Raw genomic sequence first — 19,847 nt, 5'->3', positions numbered from 1 at the left:
GAAAGGATAGTATTTTCAACAAATGGTGCTGGAACTATTGGACATCCCTATGAAAAAATATGAAAAAAAAGACCTTATACCTTTCATAAAAAATAACTCAAAATGAATCATAGACCTAAATGTAAAATACAAAATTATAAAACAACTAGAAGATAACACAGGAGAAAAAACAGGTGACTTTGGGTTTAGTGATGAGTTTTTAGATACAACAATAAAAGTATGATCCATGAAAGAAAAAATGGATGTTGGACTTTATTAGAAAACAAGTATTCAAACAAATACATGTATACAAATATTCACAGCAGCACTATTCACATCAGCCAAAAGGTGGAAACAAGTCACATGTCCATCAATGGGTGAATAGATAAACAAATTGTGATATATACATATGATGGAATGTTATTCAGCCATAAAAAAGGAATGAAGTACTGATACATGCTATAACATGGATGAATCTTGAAAACATTATGTAAGTGAAGGAAGCCAGACACAAAAGGTCACATATCGTATGATTCCATTTATATGAAACATCCAGAAGAAAAAAGACAGAATGCAGACTGGTGGTTTCCAGGGCCTGGTGGAAGAGTGGGGTAGATGGAGGAATAACTGATTAATGGGTATGGAGCTTCCTTTTGGGGTAATGAAAGTGTTGTGGAACCACATAGAGCTGATGTTTGCACAACACTGTGAATGTACTAAATGCCACTAAATTGTTCACTTGAAAATGGATAATTACGTGTTATGTGAATTTAACCTTATTTAAAAAAATTAAAAATATCTGTTCTGCAAAAGACACTGTTAAAAGAATGAAAAGACAAGCCACAGATGGGGAGAAAATATTTCTTAAAACATATATGATTGATTAATTATATCCACAACATACAAACAACTCTTAAAATTTAACATTAAGAAAACAAAAGATCTGAATGATACCTCACCAAAAAAGATATATAGATAGCAAATGAGCATATAAAAAGATGCTCAATATCGTAAGTCATTATGGAATTGCAATTAAAACAATGAGATACCACTATACACCTATTAGAATGGAATAAAATCCAAAACACTGACACCAATTGCTAGTGAGGATATGGGGCAACAGTGACTGTCATTTATTGCTGGTGGGAGTGCAAAATGATATAGATATTTTGGAAGACAGTTTGGTAGTTTTTTACAAAGCTAAACATAGGCTTACCATATAATCCAGCAATCATGCTCCTAGTTATTTACCCACTTGAGTTGAAAACTTACGTCCACACAAAAACGTGCACATGAATGTTTACAGCAGCTTTATTTGTAACTGCCAAAACTTGGAAGCAATCAAGATGTCTTTCAACAAGTGAACGGATAAAAAAAATTGTGGTAAATCCATTCAATGAATAAAGAGAAATGAGCAAGCAAGCCACAATAAGACCGGGAGGAACCTTAAATGCATATTAGTAAGTGAAAGAAGCTAGTCTGAAAAGACTATATACTGTATGATTCCAACTACATGATATTCTGTAAAGGGTAAAACTATAGAAAGAGTGAAAAGATTAATGGTTGCCAGAGGGAGGGTGAGGAGAATAATGATAAATTGGTGAATATGAATTTTTAGTACAGTGAAACTGTTCTGGATGATACTGTAATGGTGGATATATGACATTATGTATTTGTCAAAATCCATAGAACTGTACAACACAAAGACTGACCCTTAATGTAAACCACCGACTTTAGTTAATAATAATGTACCAATATTGGTTCATTAATTGTAACAAATTACCACACTATGGCAAGACGTTAATAATAGGGGAAACTGGGTATATGGCAACTGTCTGTACTATTTGCTCAATTTTTCTGATAGATCTAAAACTTTTCTAAAAACAAATTCTATAAAATAAAGCACAGTTGTAACATAAAGGTAAAAAATAGATCAATGGAACATAATAAAGAGTCCAGAAATAAATCAGCACATAAATAGACAATTGTTTTTTGACAATAGCACAAAGCAATGCATTGGAGAAAGGATAGTCTTTTCAACAAATGGTGCTGGAACAATTATATACGTAAATGCTAAAAAATGAACTTGAACCCATTTGTATATGACATCATACACAAATACTAAGTCAAATTGGATCAAGATGCAAATGTAAACCCTAAAACTATAAAACTTCTAAAAGAAAACAGGAGAAAATCCGTGATTGGAGGTTGAGTATAGACTCCTCAAATATAAAACGAAAACACAATAAAAAACTAAATTGATAAACTGAACTTTACCAAAATGAAAACCTCTGATCTTCAAAAGAGGCTGTTAAGAAAATGAAAAGACATACCAGAGTCTAGGAGAAAATCTTTGTTCTGATAAAGGACTTGTATCCAGAGTACATGAAGAATTCTCAAAATTCAACAATAAGAAAACCCAGTTTTAAAATGAGCAAAAGATATGAACAAACAACTCACCAAAGAATATGAATGGAAAATAAGCTGTCAATAATTTAGCTAAGCTACTCCATGGTATTGCTGCCTCAGAATCAATCCCCTCTCTCTCTCTCTCTCCCCATCTCTCTCAGAGAAAAGGTCATATGAGGGTACAAAGAGAAGGTGGCTGTCTAAGTCAGGAAGAAAGGCTCACCTTGATCCTGGACTTCTGCCTTCCAAAACTTCTAGAAAATAAATTTCTGTAGTTTAAGTCACCCAGTCTGTGGTATTTTGTTATGGCAGCCCATGCAGACTAATTACAGGTACATAAAAGAATACGATTTTGCAAAACATGAGCAATTTCTTAAAAAGTTAAACATATAACTACCATATACATTCATTCTACACTTAGCTATTTTCTCAAGAGAAAAGGCAATACGTGTACATACAAAGACTTGTACAAAAATGTACATAGCAGCTTTATTTGTTATAGCCAAAAACTTGAAATGACCCAAATGTCCATCAAAAAATGAATGGATAGGGGCCAGCCCCAAGGCCGAGCGGTTAAAGTTCTGTGCGTTCCACTTTGACAGCCCAGGGCTCACAGGTTCAGATCCCAGGTGCGGACCTACTCCACTCATCAGCCATGCTGTGGAAGCACCCCACATCCAAAGTAGAAAAGATTGGCACAGATGTTAGCTCAGGGCTTATCTTCCTCAAGTAAAAAAAGAGGAGGATTGGCAATAGATGTTAGCTCAGGGCAAATCTTCCTCACAAAAAAAAGAGAAATGAATGGAGAAGCAAATTGTAGTAAATCCATACAATGGAAGACTACTCAGTAATAAAAAGTAATGAGCTACTGGGGCCGGCCTCGCGGCCAAGTGGTTTAAGTTCATGCACTAGGCTTCGGCGGGCCAGGGTTTCACGAGTTTGGATCCTAGGAGTGGACATGGCACCACTCATCAAGCCTTGCTGGGGCAACATCCCACGTGACACACCAGAGGGACCTGCAACTAAAATATACAACTGTGTACTAGGGGACTTTCGGGAGAAGAAGAAGAAAGAAAGAAAAAATTGGCAACAGATGTTAACTCAGGTGCCAATCTAAAACAAAAAGAAAGAAAAGTAAACAGCTACTGATATATGCAACAGCATGGATGAATCCCAAAACACTGACAAAATCCAGATTAGAAAGAGTACATACTGTACAATTCCAATTATATAACTCTCTAGAAAGTGCAAACCAATCTATGGTGACTGAAAGCCAAGCACTGGTTGCTTGCAGGTGGGGTGCAAGGAGATGCAGGAGAAAAGAATTACAAAGGAACTGAAAGCAGAGCGTCAAACAGGTATTTGTATACCCATGTTAATAGCAGCATTATTCACAAAAGCCAAAAGATGGAAATAACCCAAGTGTCCATCGATGGATGAATGGATAAATAAAATGCGGTATATCCATGCAATGGAATATTATTCAGCTTTACAAAGGAATGAAATTCTGACACATGCTAAAACATGGATGAACCTTGAAGACATTAAGCTAAGTGAAATAGGCTAGACATAAAAGGACAAATATTGTATGATTCCACTGATATGAGGTACCTAGAGTAGTCCAATTCATTGAGTGAGAAAGTAGAATGGTGGTTACCAGGGGCTGGGAAGTGAGAGAAATGGAGAATTATTGTTTATTAGATACCGAGTTTCAGTTTGGAATGACACAAATTTCTGGAGATGGATGGTGGTGATAGTTGCACAACCATGTGAATATACTTAATGTTACTGAACTGTACACTTAAAAATGGTTAAGATGGTATATTTTATGTTACGTATACTTTACCACAATTAGAAAAAAAATAAAACAAACTAACTAAATAAGGTAGTGAAGGGGCCAGCCCCGTGGCCGAGTGGTTAAGTTCACGTGCTCCGCTTGGCGGCCCAGGGTTTCGCCGGTTCAGACCCTGGCCGCGGACATGGCACCACTCATCAAGCCATGCTGAGGCGGCACCCCACATGCCACAACTAGAAGGACCCACAACTAAAAATATGCAACTATGTACCAGGGGGCTTGGGGAAAAAAAGGAAAAACAAAATCTTTAAAAAATATAAAAATAAAAAATAAATAAGGTAGTGTGTTTAAGCCCTCTACAGCCCATCCCTCCCACTGATTACAAACAAAAATTCTGGGGAAAATATAAAAATCAACAACTTGAGGACTCTCAAAAGTAAACAAAAGCAGAAGGATTGTGGAAGGGAGTCAGACATGGAGAAATGAACCACACAGAAGTGAGTTTCCCAAACTTTTTGTTTCTCTTTCTCTCTCACAGCTTTGCCTCAGGTGTATACCCCTATCATGACGCTGCCCAATGAAGGCACCTAAAACTCGAATAGAAATTCATCTATTAGGCCATAGAAACCAGAGAAGGGTCCCCTTCAGGTAGGAAGGTGGGGGGAGGGGAATCCCAGAAGTGACAGAGACAGAAAAGAGGATGTCCTAATTTTGTGCATTATTCCCTAGAAGTCTCAGCCTAGCCCCTGGACCATGCATGCATATGACAGTCCCAAACCAGCATAGCCAAGATTTAGAGAACTAGACTAAGAGTTGAACAAATGTCTAAAGATGATGAGACAAAATTCACATTGTAAATGTAAGCAGGGTGATTGCCTGTTAAACAAAAACATTAGGATTCTCCAGAGAATTATAAAAGGACCCAAAGTCTATGCAGCATAGTATTCACAATGTCAAGATGAAAACCTAAATTACTTGACATACAAAGAACAGAAAAATGTCACCCAATCTTATGGGAGAAAACAATCAACAAACACCAACCTAGAAATTAGCCAGGGGCTGGCCCCGTGGCAGAGTGTTAAGTTCACTTGCTCTGCTTTAGCAGCCCGGGGTGTTGCCTGTTCAGACCCTGGGCACGGACTTGGCACCACTCATCAGGCCATGCTGAGGTGGTGTCCCACATAGCACAACCAGAGGCACTCACAACTAGAATGTACAACTGGGTACTGGGGTGCTTTGGGGAGAAGAATAAAAAAAAAAAAGAAGATTGGCAACAGTTGTTAGCTCAGGCACCAATCTTTAAAAAGAAGAAAAGAAATTAGCCAGATATTGGAAATAGCCAACAAATATTTTAAAAAGCAACTATCATAATTCATACGCTCTACGATGCAAAGGAATACACTTGAAATGATTTTGGGAGGGTGATGGAAATAGGAATGTTTGTTATCTTGATTGTGGTGATGATTTCATGGGGGCATACATATGTAAAAAATGATCAAATTTTACACTTTAAATAAATGTAGTTTATTATATGTACAGCTCAATAAAGTAAAAAAATAAATAAACATTAATCACATCTGTGCCAAGCACAACAAATGTTATTGATGAGAATTTTACAGAGTAGGAGACTGAAGTTCAGAAAGATTAAGTACTTGCCTAAGATTATAAAGTTAATCAGACTCTAATGCAGATTCTTTTATTTCCAAGACTATAACATTATTTCCTTATCTGAGAAAACAATACAGCCTCAACTCTACTTAATTTAAGAAGTTATAGCAGGATTGAGTAAAGTATGTCTTTAAGATATTTAAATTCATATGAGATAGTCAACACATTAGTACGTGGATTTCACACCACCAATTACATATTATTTTCCTACTAAATTGAAAGAAATTTCCCCTCTAGTAACAAATCCCAAAGGAAACATCTAGCAGTGAGTACAGACTGTATTTTAACCTCTCCTTTTTTCACATTGCAAGTCTCAGAAATATAGAAGAAACTTTATATACTGATGGTACTGTATGGGTTAATCCATTGAGAAAATCTATGAAAGATATATAACACACATCTGATCATCTGCAGTATTTCCAAAAGCCAATGTTTATTATATTCCTATAATTAAAAAAATGCAGTAATCTCAAAAGATATTGTAGAAGAATATTTTATTACATGGAAATATGGTCACAATATGTTGCACAATAAAAGCAGCTTATAAAAAGTATTAATGTATTATTTTATTTGTTTTAAAATGCATATACCTACAGAGAAAAAGACTGCAAAGATATATAATATACATAAAACATTAAAGAGTGAATATATCTGCATGATTTTAATTATTTATCTTTTTGTTTCTCTGAATTTTCCAAATTTTCTGTAATAAACAAGAAGTGTTTTGTTTTTTGGGTTTTCTAACAAAAAAAAAGGTAAGGTAAACATCTTTGTTCATAAAGATGTTTACATTTGTTAGTTACTTTCTTGTTTTTGGGTTTTTTTGGGGGGGGTTATTTGAGTTCATAATAGTTTATATCATTGTGAAATTTCAGTTGTACATTATTTTTTGTCTGTTACCACACAGGTGCTCCCCTTCACCCCCTGTGCCCACCCTCCACCCCACTACCCCTCGTAACCACTGAACTGTTTTCTTTGTCCATGTGCTTGTTTATATGCCACATAAGAGTGAAATCATCTGGTGTTTATATTTCTAGTCTGGCTTATTTCGCTAAGCCTAATTCCCTCCAGGTCTTTCCATGTTGTTGCAAATGGAATGAATTTGTCTTTTTTTCTAGCTGAGGAGTATTCCATTGTATATATACAACACTTCTTTATCCAATCATCGGTCGATGGGCACTCAGATAGTTTCCACGTCTTGCCTATTGTGAATAGTGCTGCGATGAACATAGGGGTAGGGGTACATATGTTACTTTGGATTGTTGATTTCAAGTTGTTTGAGTAGATACCCGGTAGTGGGATAACTGAGTCATATGGTAGTTCTATTGTTAGTTTCTTGAGGCATCTCCATACTGTTTTCCATAGTGGCTGCACCAGTTTGCATTCCGACCAGCAGTGTATGAGGGTTCCCTTCTCTCCACACCCTCTCCAACATTTATTATTTTTAGTCTTAGTGATTGTAGCCATTTTAACAGGCATTAGGTGGTAACTTAGTGTAGTTTTGATTTGCATTTCCCTGATGATTAGTGATGTTGAACATCTTTTCGTGTGTTTATTGGCCATCTGTATATCTTCTTTGGAAAAATGTCTGTTCATATCTCCTGCCCATTTTTTGATTGGGCTGTTTTTTGTTGTTCAGTTGTGTGAGTTCCTTACATATTATGGAGACTAACCCCTTATGGGATATATGATTTGCAAAAATTTTCTCCCAATTGGTGGGTTGTCTTTTGGTTTTGATCCTAGTTTCTTCCACCTTGCAGAAGCTCATTAGTCTGATGAACTCCCACTTGTTTATTTTTTCTTTTGTTTCCCTTGTCTGAGAAGACATGGTATTTGAAAAGATCCTTTGAAGTTCGATGTCAAAGAGTGTACTACCTATATTATCCTCCAGGAGTTTTATGGTTTCAGGACTTATCTTCCAGCCTTTGATCCATTTTGAGTTTATTTTTGTGTATGGTGTGAGATAATGGTCTACTTTCATTCTTTTGCATGTGGCTGTCCAGTTTTCCCAAAACCATTTATTGAAGAGACTGTCTTTTCTCTATTGTATGTTCTTGGCACCTTTGTCGAAGATCAGCTGTCCGTAATATGCGTGGTTTTATTTCAGGGCTTTCAGTTCTGTTCCATTGATCTGTGTGCCTGTTTTTGTACCAGTATCATGCTGTTTTCAGGGTTCTTTTTTAAAGCCAGGCCTGGTGGTCTGGTGGGTAAGATTCAGTGCTCTCACTACTATGGCCCAGGGTTCGTTTCCTGGTCAGGGAACCACACCACCCATCTGTCAGTTGTCATACTGTGGTGGCTGCGTGTTGCTGTGATGCTGAAAGCTATGCCACCGGTATTTCAAATACCAGCAGGGTCACCCATGGTAGACCTGTCTCAGCAGAGCTTCCAGACTAAGAAAGACTAGGAGGAATGACCTTGTCACCCAAATTTTTCCAAAAAAATTGGCCACGAAAACCCTATGAATAGAAGCAGAGCATTGTCTGATATAGAGTCAAAGATGAGAAGATGGGGCAAAAAAAGTGGGCGGGGTTCAGCTCTGCTGTACACAAGGTTGCTAGGAGTTGGAATCAACTTGATAGCACTAACAAGTGTTTTTTAATACGGAAAAGCAATAAAAAGTTATTGTTTCAAAGTGTAACAACAAACAAAAGGGTCCTACTTCCCAGGATGGATTATCTTTGCTTTCTATTTAAATCTGAGTGTGCCTTCCTTACAAGGTATAGTCACAGTCTAATAGCACTCACCTGTCCAACTGCTTGCAGGTTATAGCAGACAATGTCCTTATTGACTACGGAAGTTCCATAGAGAAGTGCCTCAATGAGCCAGCATATCCCCAGGAGGAGGTCAGAGAAGCTCAGATAAAAGAGTGGCCTTATCTGTCAAAGCAACAAAAGCCTCATTTCATAAATGACTAAAGCCAGGAGAACGTAACAATCAATAATCTTTACGCTTTACCTTTCTAGTAGAAAACTGGGCATCATTTTTCTGGGGTCTCTGCTACTGGTTGACTGTGTGGAATGTAAAGGAATACTCCAGGTAGGAAGGAATCTGTAATCACAACTATCCCAACTGTCCTAGAATCAGAGTACTCATGGATGGATTCGCATTGGAGCATCTCCCTCATAGAGACATTCTTTCCGCAGTTATAGAGTCAAAGGAAAGAATAGACAGATGAGAAATTTTGTGATGGAGACAAACACAAATGAAAAATTGAAAGTGCTCTAGTTGCACAGCCAATATATTCTAAAAATAGGAAATGAGATCATCTGTTAAGTGTTCAGGAATACGGTTGAGGACTTACAGAAAATGAAAACAGAGTTTTAAAAACCTTAATATAGTTTAATTTGCATTTTTCTTTATTGAGGTATAAATGACAAAACTGTAAGATATTTAAAGTGTACAATGTGATGATTCGGTATATATATACACATTGTGAAGAGATGTCCCCCGAGTGTTAATTAACACATCCATCACCTCACATATTTACTTTTTTTTTTTTTGGTGAGAACATTTAAGTTCTACTCTCTTAGCAAATTTCAATTATACAATACAGTGTTATCAATTATAGTCACCATGTCATACATTAGATCCTCAGACCTCATTCATCTTATAACAGATTTCCATATCGATGAAAAGTCAGAGTGGGGAAAAATATCAGTATGAATTGTATATACTGTCTTTCAATTTCTGACCACATTGGTGAAGTCTGTCTTTCTCACTTTCTGTCTTTCTCCTTTTGGCCTCCCCATTCCTACTTTTCTAAAAACAGTTTTGGTCCTTCTATAGAGAAAACGATAAGATGTTTATTGAGAGACACCAAAGAAGATCTACAGTGAAGAACTATATCATGCTTATGGATCGTAAGACACAATATTATGAAAACATCAGTTCTCCCTAAATTGATAAATGCAGTATCAGTTATATCTCAACACATTTTCTTGCGGAATCTGACAATTTCACAATTTGACAAGTTGACTCTAATACACAAATAGAAATACAAAATCTCAAGATAACTAAGACATTCTTGAAGAAAAAGGAGAAGGAGGACTCGCCCTACACATATCAAAACCTAATACAAAGCTAGACTACAGATACTGTACTACTAGCACAGAGATGGACAAATACTAATGGCACAGAATAGAGAGTCGAAAAAAACCTAAGCATATAAACAGACTTTTGAAATATGACACAGGTGGCTTTTTAGATCAATGGAGAAAGGATAATCTTTTCAAAATATGATGCATTAATAACTGGGTATCTATATGGATAAAAATAAAATTGGACCCCTACTTTCTACCTCACACATTCAAAAATCAGTTCCAACTGGTTTAAAGATCTAAATGTGAAAGGCAAGAACTTTAAAGACTTTTTCTAAATGATACAGGAGAATGTCTTCAACTTCTGGCTAGGGAAAGTTTTCCTAAACAAAACACAAAAAACTCTAAAAGAAATAACTGAAAAATGTGACCACATTAAAATGAAAAATTATTGTGTCCATAAACCAAGTGAAACAACATGCCACAAAATGGGAGAGATATTTGCAACACATGTAACTGACAAAGGACCAGTATCCAAATAGATTAAAAACAAAAACAAGAGCCGGCCCTGATTGCCTAGTGGTTATGTTTGGCATGCTCTGCTTTGGTGGCCTGGGTTTGGTTCCCGGGTGTGGACCTACACCACTTGCCTATCAGTAGCTGTGCTCTGGTGGCAGCTCACATATAAGAACTAGGAGGACTTGCAACTAGAATATACAACTATGTACTAGGGCTTTGGGAAGGAAAAAAAAAAAGAGAGGAAGATTGGCAACCGATGTTAGCTCAGGGTGAATCTTTCCCAGCAAAAAAAAACCTCTAACAAAGAAATAAGAAAACACAACAGAAAAATGGGGGCAAAAGATTTGAACAGGTACTTAAGAGGAAATCCAAACAGCCATAAATATATGAAAATATGCCTGGCCTCATTAGTAATCAAGGAAATGAAAATTAAAACCACAATGAGAAAAAAATAATACATCCATGGCAAAAATTTTTTAAATCTGACAATATCAAGTATTAACGGGAACATGAAACAATGGGACCTTTCATACACTGCTGGCACAACCATTTGGAAAAAGTTTGGCATTATCTGGGAGATATGCACATTCATATATGCACGCATATAACAATTCTGTTATTAAGCAAATACACTAGAGAAATTTTTGCACGTGTGCACCAGAAGACATGTACAAGATTATTTATAGCACAGATAAGTTGTGGTACATTCATAATATAGAATGCTAAACATCAACGAAAATGAAATAAACCAGAGCTATACACAACAACATGGACAAATCTTACAAATAACATTGAGGGAAAAAAGCAAATCACAAAACAACACACATAGTATTATTCCACTTATGTCAGGTTCAAAAACAAGCAAAACTAAATTGTTTAGAGATACACACATTACTGTTAAACTGTACATAAAAGCAAAGAAATGATTATCACAAAAATCTGGACAGCGGTTACCTATAGAGGGGGGAAAGTTGTGAATGGGAAGGAGCACACGAAGTATATTTTGGGGTATGGGTAATTTCTATTTCTTGTCCCTGGGGCTTGTTTATAATTATTCTGTAAACAGTACATACATGTTTTTTGCATTCTAATCTATGTCTGATATATCTCACAATAAAAAGTAAATTTAAAAAATTTTAAGTTATCATCAGATACTACCTAATACAAGAAGTAATCTCACTTGTATAAAGAGAATTTTTCTTATACTTTTCTTCTAAATGAGAGGCAAGTTAAGATGCTAATACTTTGCTAATAGGGGTAAATCATCAAGTTGCCTTGGCTAACAAAAACAAGTGAAATAATAACATTTTAAACTGTATTTAATAAATATCAGATATTATTACCATTATTTTAACAATATATAGCCTTTGCTCTGGCAGGCCTACTAAAATTCCAACCAGATGGCACATTCACAGATTATACTGGCCTATGACCTACTACAAGTTTATAATTGTTAATGGGTAAGAAATTAAAACTGAATACAAAATAAACTCTGGAGGAGAAAGGTAGCCAAGAGGCTTTTGTGAGCAAGCCTTATATATAGGGAGCTGTTGGCCATTAAAACATACCTAAAATCTTAGGAGAGAAATGGAGGATAAAAAGAGGTTTATATACTTTCACTCGTGGTTGGAAAAACAGGAGTTCTAACAAAAGGAGATAAAATGAATCAATTAGACGACAAAAAGTAACTGAGTACCTATTATTGAAATCAAGAAAGATTTTCCCCTTCTTATGTTTAACAACATATTATGCTGAAAGTAATACAAAGAAATGTATGATGCAGCCCATGCTTTAAGGAAAATACAATCAGCACAGTGTTTGGTAACAAGGAAGAAGTGAAAAAGCATAAGACATGGTCTTAAATATGAAAGCAAAAACTCTTTAAAGAAAACCCCATATATATACACTTGCACTTGTCTAATTTAAATCAAGCGCAGAATAAGCAGGGTGGGGTGGGGGGTGCATTGTGTGAAAAGCTCTCCTCAGGGAAGTTCTGGGTCCAGGTCTGTCCTGGTGAGGTGAAAGACCTAAAATAACCTGTATTAACATTCTTCTAAAACCCTGCTTCCCAATATTTCTATGCAAGTGAAATCAAATTACAAAGAACATCAAAAGTAACCTTTACAGGGAAATGAAGCCACACAAGTACAGTGAAGTATATCTGCCTTGAGGTTTTTTAACACTGGCTAGCCTGAGCCACTTTCTTCTCTCTTTAGGTTGCCTCTCGGAGTCACTGTCTGATCAGCAAAGGTTTCCCATGGACTTCTCTAATTTACTACAATTATTTTTAATCTAATAGACTATTTCTATGTTTTTTAGATTATGCCTTCCATGTGTTTTTGCTGTTAAAAATGTTCTTTGATAAAGAAATAAAGGAAAGCAGCAGAGAAAAGCTGACATTTTCAACCTGGAAAAATCGGAATTTTTTTCTAGGCAAAAAACAGAATGTGAGGGAACCACTGAACCTGTGATTGCTAAGGTCCTTTAGGCTCTGGTTACAAGAAAGGTATGAGAACTGAAGCCAGAGAAATCAAAGGTCACAACCTAAGCCAAACTAGACCCCACATCCTTATAAAGTTCTAAACCACTGTCATGCCAGAGGTCACCTTAGAGCAGTGGTTCTCAACCAGAAGGGATCCCCCCCTCCACCCCGCCAGGAAACATCTAGCAATATTTCAAGACAGTTTTGGTTGTCACAACTGTTTGTGCGGCAGGGGGCGAGGGCAGTGGTGCTACAAGCATCTGGTGGGTAAAGTCTGCTAAACATCCTAATATGCAGGACAGCCACCCACAACAAATAATCATCTAGTCCAAAAGGTCAATAGTACCGAGACTGAGAATCTTTGCTTAGCTCTCTCCACCATGCAACGCATCCCTTATTAACTTAATCACATCTGACTCAAATTTCAGCAAAGGAAACAAACATCAGGGAAATCTGAATCACCAGAAGATGTGTGGCCTAAGAAACTTCAGCAGGCAGTGAAAACACAGTGTCAAGACTTCTACTTTCTAGTTTCACTTTCATAGTCACATTATACCTCTGAAATTCAAAATTCTCTTCTCATTAGGCAGTATATTTCAGTGGTTTAAAAAGTGTATGTAGGGAGAGGCTTTGGAACAAGACAACTCCTGCACTCAAATTCTAGCTCTAACACTTACCAACTACAAAACCTTAGGAAAGTCCCTCAACCTTACTCGAATTCCATTTCCTCATCTATAATATCAGACTAATAATATCTGCCTCACAGAGTTGCTTTAAGGATTAAATGAAAAATGTAGTTAAAACGTTGAGCACATGTGTCTCAAATATAATAAATACTAAAAATTATGTATAATTTGAAGGGGGATTGTAGCTAAGAGTTGGATTTAAAAAATCCCTGCTCTGCTACTCATTGTGTAACTTGAACAAGTTATTTCAAGACTTTGAGCCTCAATTTCCTCATCTGTGAAATGGGGCTAAGAGCATCCTTCTCATAGGAGAGTGATGAGGACCCGTAACATAAAGTATGTAAAGCACTCAGCATAGTTGGAACATGGTAAGTGTTCAACATACAGAGCTATTTTTATTATTAAAGCAGGACCAATAAAACCCCATGACATTTACCACATATAAAAGCCTTCCTATACATGTCCTGAACTACGTTTGCCTAATTTTGTGCCTGGTTAGAGAAACAGTTGTTACATTTCTCTTAAAGTCTTTACTGAGCTAGCAAATATATCACTCTTCCTGGTCCTCTCTGAATCAGGAAAGGTTATTTGTTTGTTTTTTTGTTTTTTTGTTGCTGAAGAAGATTCACCCTGACCTAACATCTGTGCCAACCTTCCTCTATTTTGTATGTGGGTCGCTGCCACAGCATGGCCGCTGACGAGTGGAACCAAACACAGGTCGTCAAAGTGGAGCACACAGAACTTAACCACTAGTTCATGGGGCCAGGCCCTTAGGGTTTTTTTAAATACCTTAAATATATACAATTTTTATTTGTCAATTATACACCTCAATAAAAGAAAAGTTTTTGACTTGATCTTTTTGGTATGAGCAGTTTTACATAGGATGTAGGATGTTTATTTTTGCTATTTTCACTGTTAAATTATAATTGCCTAGAAGGCCAGAACAGCAAAACAAATATCTTTTGTGTATCAAAGTCTTTGAACTATTTCCTAACTCCACTAGCAATTTAACCAAGATCTCAACATCAAAAAACTCACCTCTAGGCAGGGCTCTATCATGCTTACATTGAATACAGGCTTCAAACAACCACTCTGTTTCCTTAACTCGAATAATTAATGCATATCAAAAAAAATCACACTAGTAGTCAATCTCTCAGTATTCAAAGTTAGTTAAAATAATTACCTAAAAGAAAAGGGAGACCTATTGACAGTCTCTAAAATATCTCAATGTATCATAATGACAAATTCACAAGTAATTCATAGGATTTTTCTATCATTTATAGGTGACACCTCTCATTTCTTTCAAAGACTAAGTCATTAAAAGTTCAAATCCAACACAAAAAGAGATTGCTCACCTCTGGAGATTTCTGTATATTCTGGAAGACAATATAGGCAATAAGTGAACTTGAACCTATAACACTGACAGAGATAAAAAATGATCATTAAAACAGGACAATTGGGGCTTCTTCATCTTTGCTTTTGATTTTTTCTCAGCTTTATTGACATATAATTGATGTAAAATAAATTGCACATATTTTTTAAAAACATGGAATGTTTCATGAATTTGTGTGTCATTCTTCTGCAGGGGCCATGCTAATCTTCTCTGTATCATTCCAACTTTTAATATATGTGTTGCCAAACTGAGCACTTTGTTACTGATTTTGCAAATCAATCCTGTTAATAAAGTTGTCCTTTGATTTTCAGATGTCACCCCTCAATCTGTTTTTTGTTGTTATTGTTGTTACATTTCATTAATCAGAAAATATCAACATGGTAAAGAATAGCATTCCCCATAACTATAGAATAAAAGCAAATCTCCAGGGGAAAAAAAATGTAGAAAACTTCAGAATTCTCCAGCTTTGCTTATACTGATTTAAACAGTCATATTACATAAGATTAAATAAACTTACCTCAGAGTAGCCATAACAAATTGTATCCACTGTATTGCAGAAAAGACCTAAATAAAACAAGTGAGAATAAAATTAAGGCTTTTACATTTACTATTCAACCTTAATCCAATTTCACTGCTTATTAACTATCTGTGCAGAGAACAAACTCGTCTTCAGTGCCTAATCAAAATACACTACAAGTCTGAGAATGAGCAGAAAGGCTGAATAGGCACTTAGAAAGGCAGGGTGGCTCATTTTTTCTGCCATTACTGCTACATCTCTGGGAAATAGTAAGGTAAAAAGAATAGAGAGGTGGATAGAAAACAACTGAATAAAAAAAGAGAGTTGGATGAGAAAATTAATAAAGAGAAGAATAAAATGGAGAAGAGGTAGGAAAAGTTAAGTGCCGAGAGAGAACAGACAGATGTGTGGAAAGAAGGGGTAACACAACAGGCAAATACTAAACAGAGTTGACAGAGAAAAAATAAAATAGTAAGCACTGGAGAAACAGGAAGAAGAAAAGTTAATAGTATGGAGAGAGAGACTGTGTGTGGTGAGTGAAAAATAAAGAACAGGGAGGAAAAAAAAGGGGAGAAAAAAAAAGAGAAAGACAGGTTCTAATCTCACCGAGTCCCAACTGTCCTCCAGAATGCTAGCCTCCAGCAGGAAGGCCATAGGGACTTCAGCCCCTGCTATGCTTAAGTAGCCCGATCCTTCCAGGTCTGGTTTGGAATTCTGAAGCAGTGAACAGGTGGCTCCACCCCTAGCCCAGCTGGGCTCCTTCCTACCCAATCCTGCCCTGTATCTTGAGGGCAAGGAGAGAAGCTGGCAACAAGTGCAGGAGAAAGCCAAGCAGAAAGAACAAAAATAGAAAAAGCAGGTGACAAGGAAACAAAGTTCTAAAAAGCATTAGGAATTGTAAGAAAGGGCAAGAGGCACGAATAATAAAAAGTAGAGAGAACGAGTCACAGTGAAAAGATAAACAGAACTGCAAGAGAGAAATGGAAAGGGAAAAAGGGAGAGAAAAATCAGGAAGAAGGGAGGTCTGCTTAAAACTTGCTCCTGTCGGAGCCGGCCCGGTGGCGCAGCGGTTGGATTCACATGTTCTGCTTCTCAGCGGCCTGGGGTTCACTGGTTCGGATCCTGGGTGTGGACATGGCACTTTTTGGCACACCATGCTGTGGTGGGCGTCCCATGTATAGGGTGGAGGAGGATGGGCACGGATGTTGGCTCGGGGCCGGGCTTCCTGGGCAAGGGGAGGAGGACTGGCAGTAGTTAGCTCAGGGCTAACCTTCCTCAAAAAAAACCAAAAAAACAAAAAACTTGCTCCTGTTTAGGGACAGAAGCCTGTGACAGAAAAGAGAGATTGCATATTCACTCAAATCAATAAATTTTTAGTAACACCAAGAGAAAGCTTCAAAGAGAAGGGGTATTAATGTCTCATATTTATGTAACACTAACATTTTCTTAAATATTCTGTGCCAGAAATTCCCACCAGAAATATATTATTAAATTACATGATTCATTTAATATCCCTTTGTTTACCAACTTTTGTGTAAAGTACTGTGTAATGGAAGATACAAAGACAAATAAGACACGGACCTAGACTTCCAGGAGCTTATAATATAGGAGGAAAAATGGCTTGAATACCAAAATCCCAAATGATCTGCACATAAAAATAACATACACTGATTGCCATTTGAACAGTATGTGGAAGAACTGGTAAAATTTGGACAAAGACTGAGGGAAAGAGAAAGCAGAAGGAAGAACATTTCATTTATGTAACCATTTATTTTTTATCTAACCATAATTTCATACATTCTACAAATATTTATTGATAACATTAATTAGATCATCTGCATGGCTTGAGTAATTTATATATATGACATTTATTCATATGAGGTTAAGAATATAGTGTGAAGTAGAAGACGGGACATTGTTAAATGGAGGTAGGCTCCGATCATTTTGCCTAAATTAGATATACAAATAAATAAAAATACCAGTAAATTTCTGGATCAAAAATCCCTACCATAAGGTCTTGGGGAGTGTTTTGAGACCTCGAATCATATACCTATCTAAGAAGGGTGAAGGGACTAATGAGAGTCTCACCAGGTGATAAGAGAATGCTCTTGGACAAAGGATCCTTGTCTTAGTCAAGAATAAATCTCAAATTGTTCAGAGAACAGCCATGCCAAAACAGCCTCCTGCTCTTGACAGGAGAACTTTTCTCTTTTGGCATCTTTTCTAAAATGACTTACGCCACCAACCAACATTTGGGGATTTACTTTTCCATTTTTCTCTCTAAATTAGTCCCCTGCCTTCTATATATTCAGCACTGTTCCTCTTCGGAAACATAATCTTCCAATCTTTCTTTTTTACAAGGGTTAACCCAAGCCCAAATGATAAAGGGGTGATATTTATTTTTAGTTTTCTCTTCTCCTCTTTTTACTTAGCTCCTTAGCAAGCTTAAGACACATCCCAGCTCTCACTTAATGTAATGGGCCACTATATATTATATATTAATTTAAGTTAATAGATATTCATTAAACTTCTACCATGAGCAAGTTACTGCAGTGCATACAAAATCAAGAAAGACACCTACCTAGTAAAATATTTTTATTTAAGCAAAAATAATACTAAACTCAAAAAAGATTTCTAGTAATAATAGCTATCAATTATCAAGTGCTTTCTATGTGTAAGGCTCTATGCTAAGCATTTTAATCCTTAACACAACCTTTGAGGTAAGAAGTAGTATTATTCCCATTTTACAGATGAAGAGAAACTGAGACTTAAAGAAGTTAAGTCATTTCTCTACGGTTACAAAGTTATTGAGTGGTAATGCCAACATTCAAACTCAGTCTGACTTCATAGTTCTCACTCTTAACACCTACACTAGTCTAACAAGAAACTGGTTAATGGGAGAACAGAGAAAGATAATTTTACAAATTAATGTGACTTGTCAAGAGAGCTCTTTTATTAAGCAATTGACTCTTAGATATGACAACAAAAGCATAAGCAATAAAAAAAAGAAATTTCTTCAAAATTAAAAACTTCTTCAAATTAAAAACTTTGGTGCTTAAAGGATACCATCAAGAAAGTAAAAAGACAATCCACAGAATGGGAGAAAATACTTGTAAACCATATATCTGATAAGGGACTTGTACATAGAATACATAAAGAACCCCTGCAACTCACTAATGAAAATACAACCCAATTTAAAAATGGGCAAAAGTTTTAAATACAGATTTCTCCCCCAAAATTTACAAATGAATAATAAGCATGTGAAAAGATGATCAATATCATAAGCCACCAAAGAAATACAAATTAAAATCACGAGATGCCATTTCATACCTTCTAGAATGGTTATAATAAAAAAGATAGACAATAGCAAGTGTTGACGAAGATATGGAGAAATAGAAACCCTCATACACTACTGATGAGAATGCAAACTATTGCAGCCACTTTGGTAGTTTCTCAAAACATTAAACATATACCATATGACTCAGATCCTAGATATAAACCCAGTTCTACTCCTAGGTACATATCTGAGAGAAATTAAAACATTGTCCACACAAAAACTTGGACACAAATGTTTATAACAGTGTTATTCATAATAGACAAAAAGTAAAAATAATACAAAGGATCATCAACTGGTGAATGGATAAATAAAATATAGTATATCATACAATGGAATGTTATTCAGCAATTAAACAGAAAGAAGTACTGATACATGCTATAACATGGATGAACTTGAAAACACTATGCTAAATGGAAGAAGCCAGTCATAAAAGACCACATATTGTATGATTCCATTCATATAAAACGTCCAAAATAGGAAAATTTATAGAGACAGTAGATTAGTGGTTGTATAGGGCTAGGAAGGTAGTTTTGGAGGGAATGGGGAGTGACTGCTAATGAGCACAGGGTTTCTTTTTAGGGTGACAAAAATATTCTAAAATTAGATAGTGGTGATGGTTGCACAACTCTGTGAATCTATTGAAAACCATTGTACTGTACACTTTAAAAGGATGAATTGTATGGTAGGTGAATTACATCTCAATAAAGCTGTTGCCTAAAAAATGAAGTTTGGGACAAAAGCAAGGAAGGAAAGATCCCATTGCTGAAATTCACAGTGTAATGATTAATGGATAACATGCTTCTGTCTTTTCTACTGAAAAGAATAATATTTAGAATAAAAAGTGTAAAATAAACACTGTAAGAGGGAACTGAAGATAAAGATTGTAAGAGAGCACCTGACTGCTCTAAATGAATCCACCACTCCCGGCCGGAACAAATTACATTCCAAGGCTTTGATAAAACTTGCAAGTTAACCCAATAAACCATTGAATGAAATCTTAGAGTTCATGTAAAAATGGGAAA

The 19,847-nt window shown here is 36.1% G+C and overlaps 1 protein-coding gene and 1 non-coding gene across 35 annotated transcripts in view; both read right to left on the bottom strand.

Moving 5' to 3' along the window:
• The window catches only part of TMEM116 (transmembrane protein 116), a 103,559-nt gene that overhangs the window by 75,998 nt on the left and 7,714 nt on the right, over positions 1 to 19,847 (bottom strand). For 18 of the 34 annotated variants that reach the window (XR_011542395.1, XR_011542392.1, XR_011542393.1 and 15 more), the window contains 3 exons: positions 15,489 to 15,535; positions 14,934 to 14,997; positions 8,599 to 8,730 (listed from right to left, as the gene is read on the bottom strand). Coding sequence is in view for 27 of the 34 variants with exons in the window: in XM_070628879.1 (XP_070484980.1) it covers positions 8,599 to 8,730; positions 14,934 to 14,997; positions 15,489 to 15,535 (243 nt within the window). In the remaining 7 variants the exon portion in view is untranslated. Of the gene's footprint in view, positions 1 to 8,598; positions 8,731 to 8,809; positions 8,988 to 14,933; positions 14,998 to 15,488; positions 15,536 to 16,094; positions 16,546 to 19,847 lie in introns of those variants that run through there. The other 16 variants (XM_070628886.1, XM_070628892.1, XM_070628881.1 and 13 more) reach the window with 10 other exon arrangements.
• Positions 15,119 to 15,226, bottom strand: LOC139084958 (U6 spliceosomal RNA). Its single transcript, XR_011542898.1, has one exon. It is a non-coding gene; the product is annotated as a U6 spliceosomal RNA (small nuclear RNA).

The sequence above is a fragment of the Equus przewalskii genome, chromosome 7, assembly GCF_037783145.1.
Source record: "Equus przewalskii isolate Varuska chromosome 7, EquPr2, whole genome shotgun sequence".
NCBI classification, from domain to species: Eukaryota; Metazoa; Chordata; class Mammalia; order Perissodactyla; family Equidae; genus Equus; species Equus przewalskii.
The sequence above is the reverse complement of the archived record's forward strand: the minus strand, read 5'-3'. Positions and strand labels throughout refer to the sequence as shown.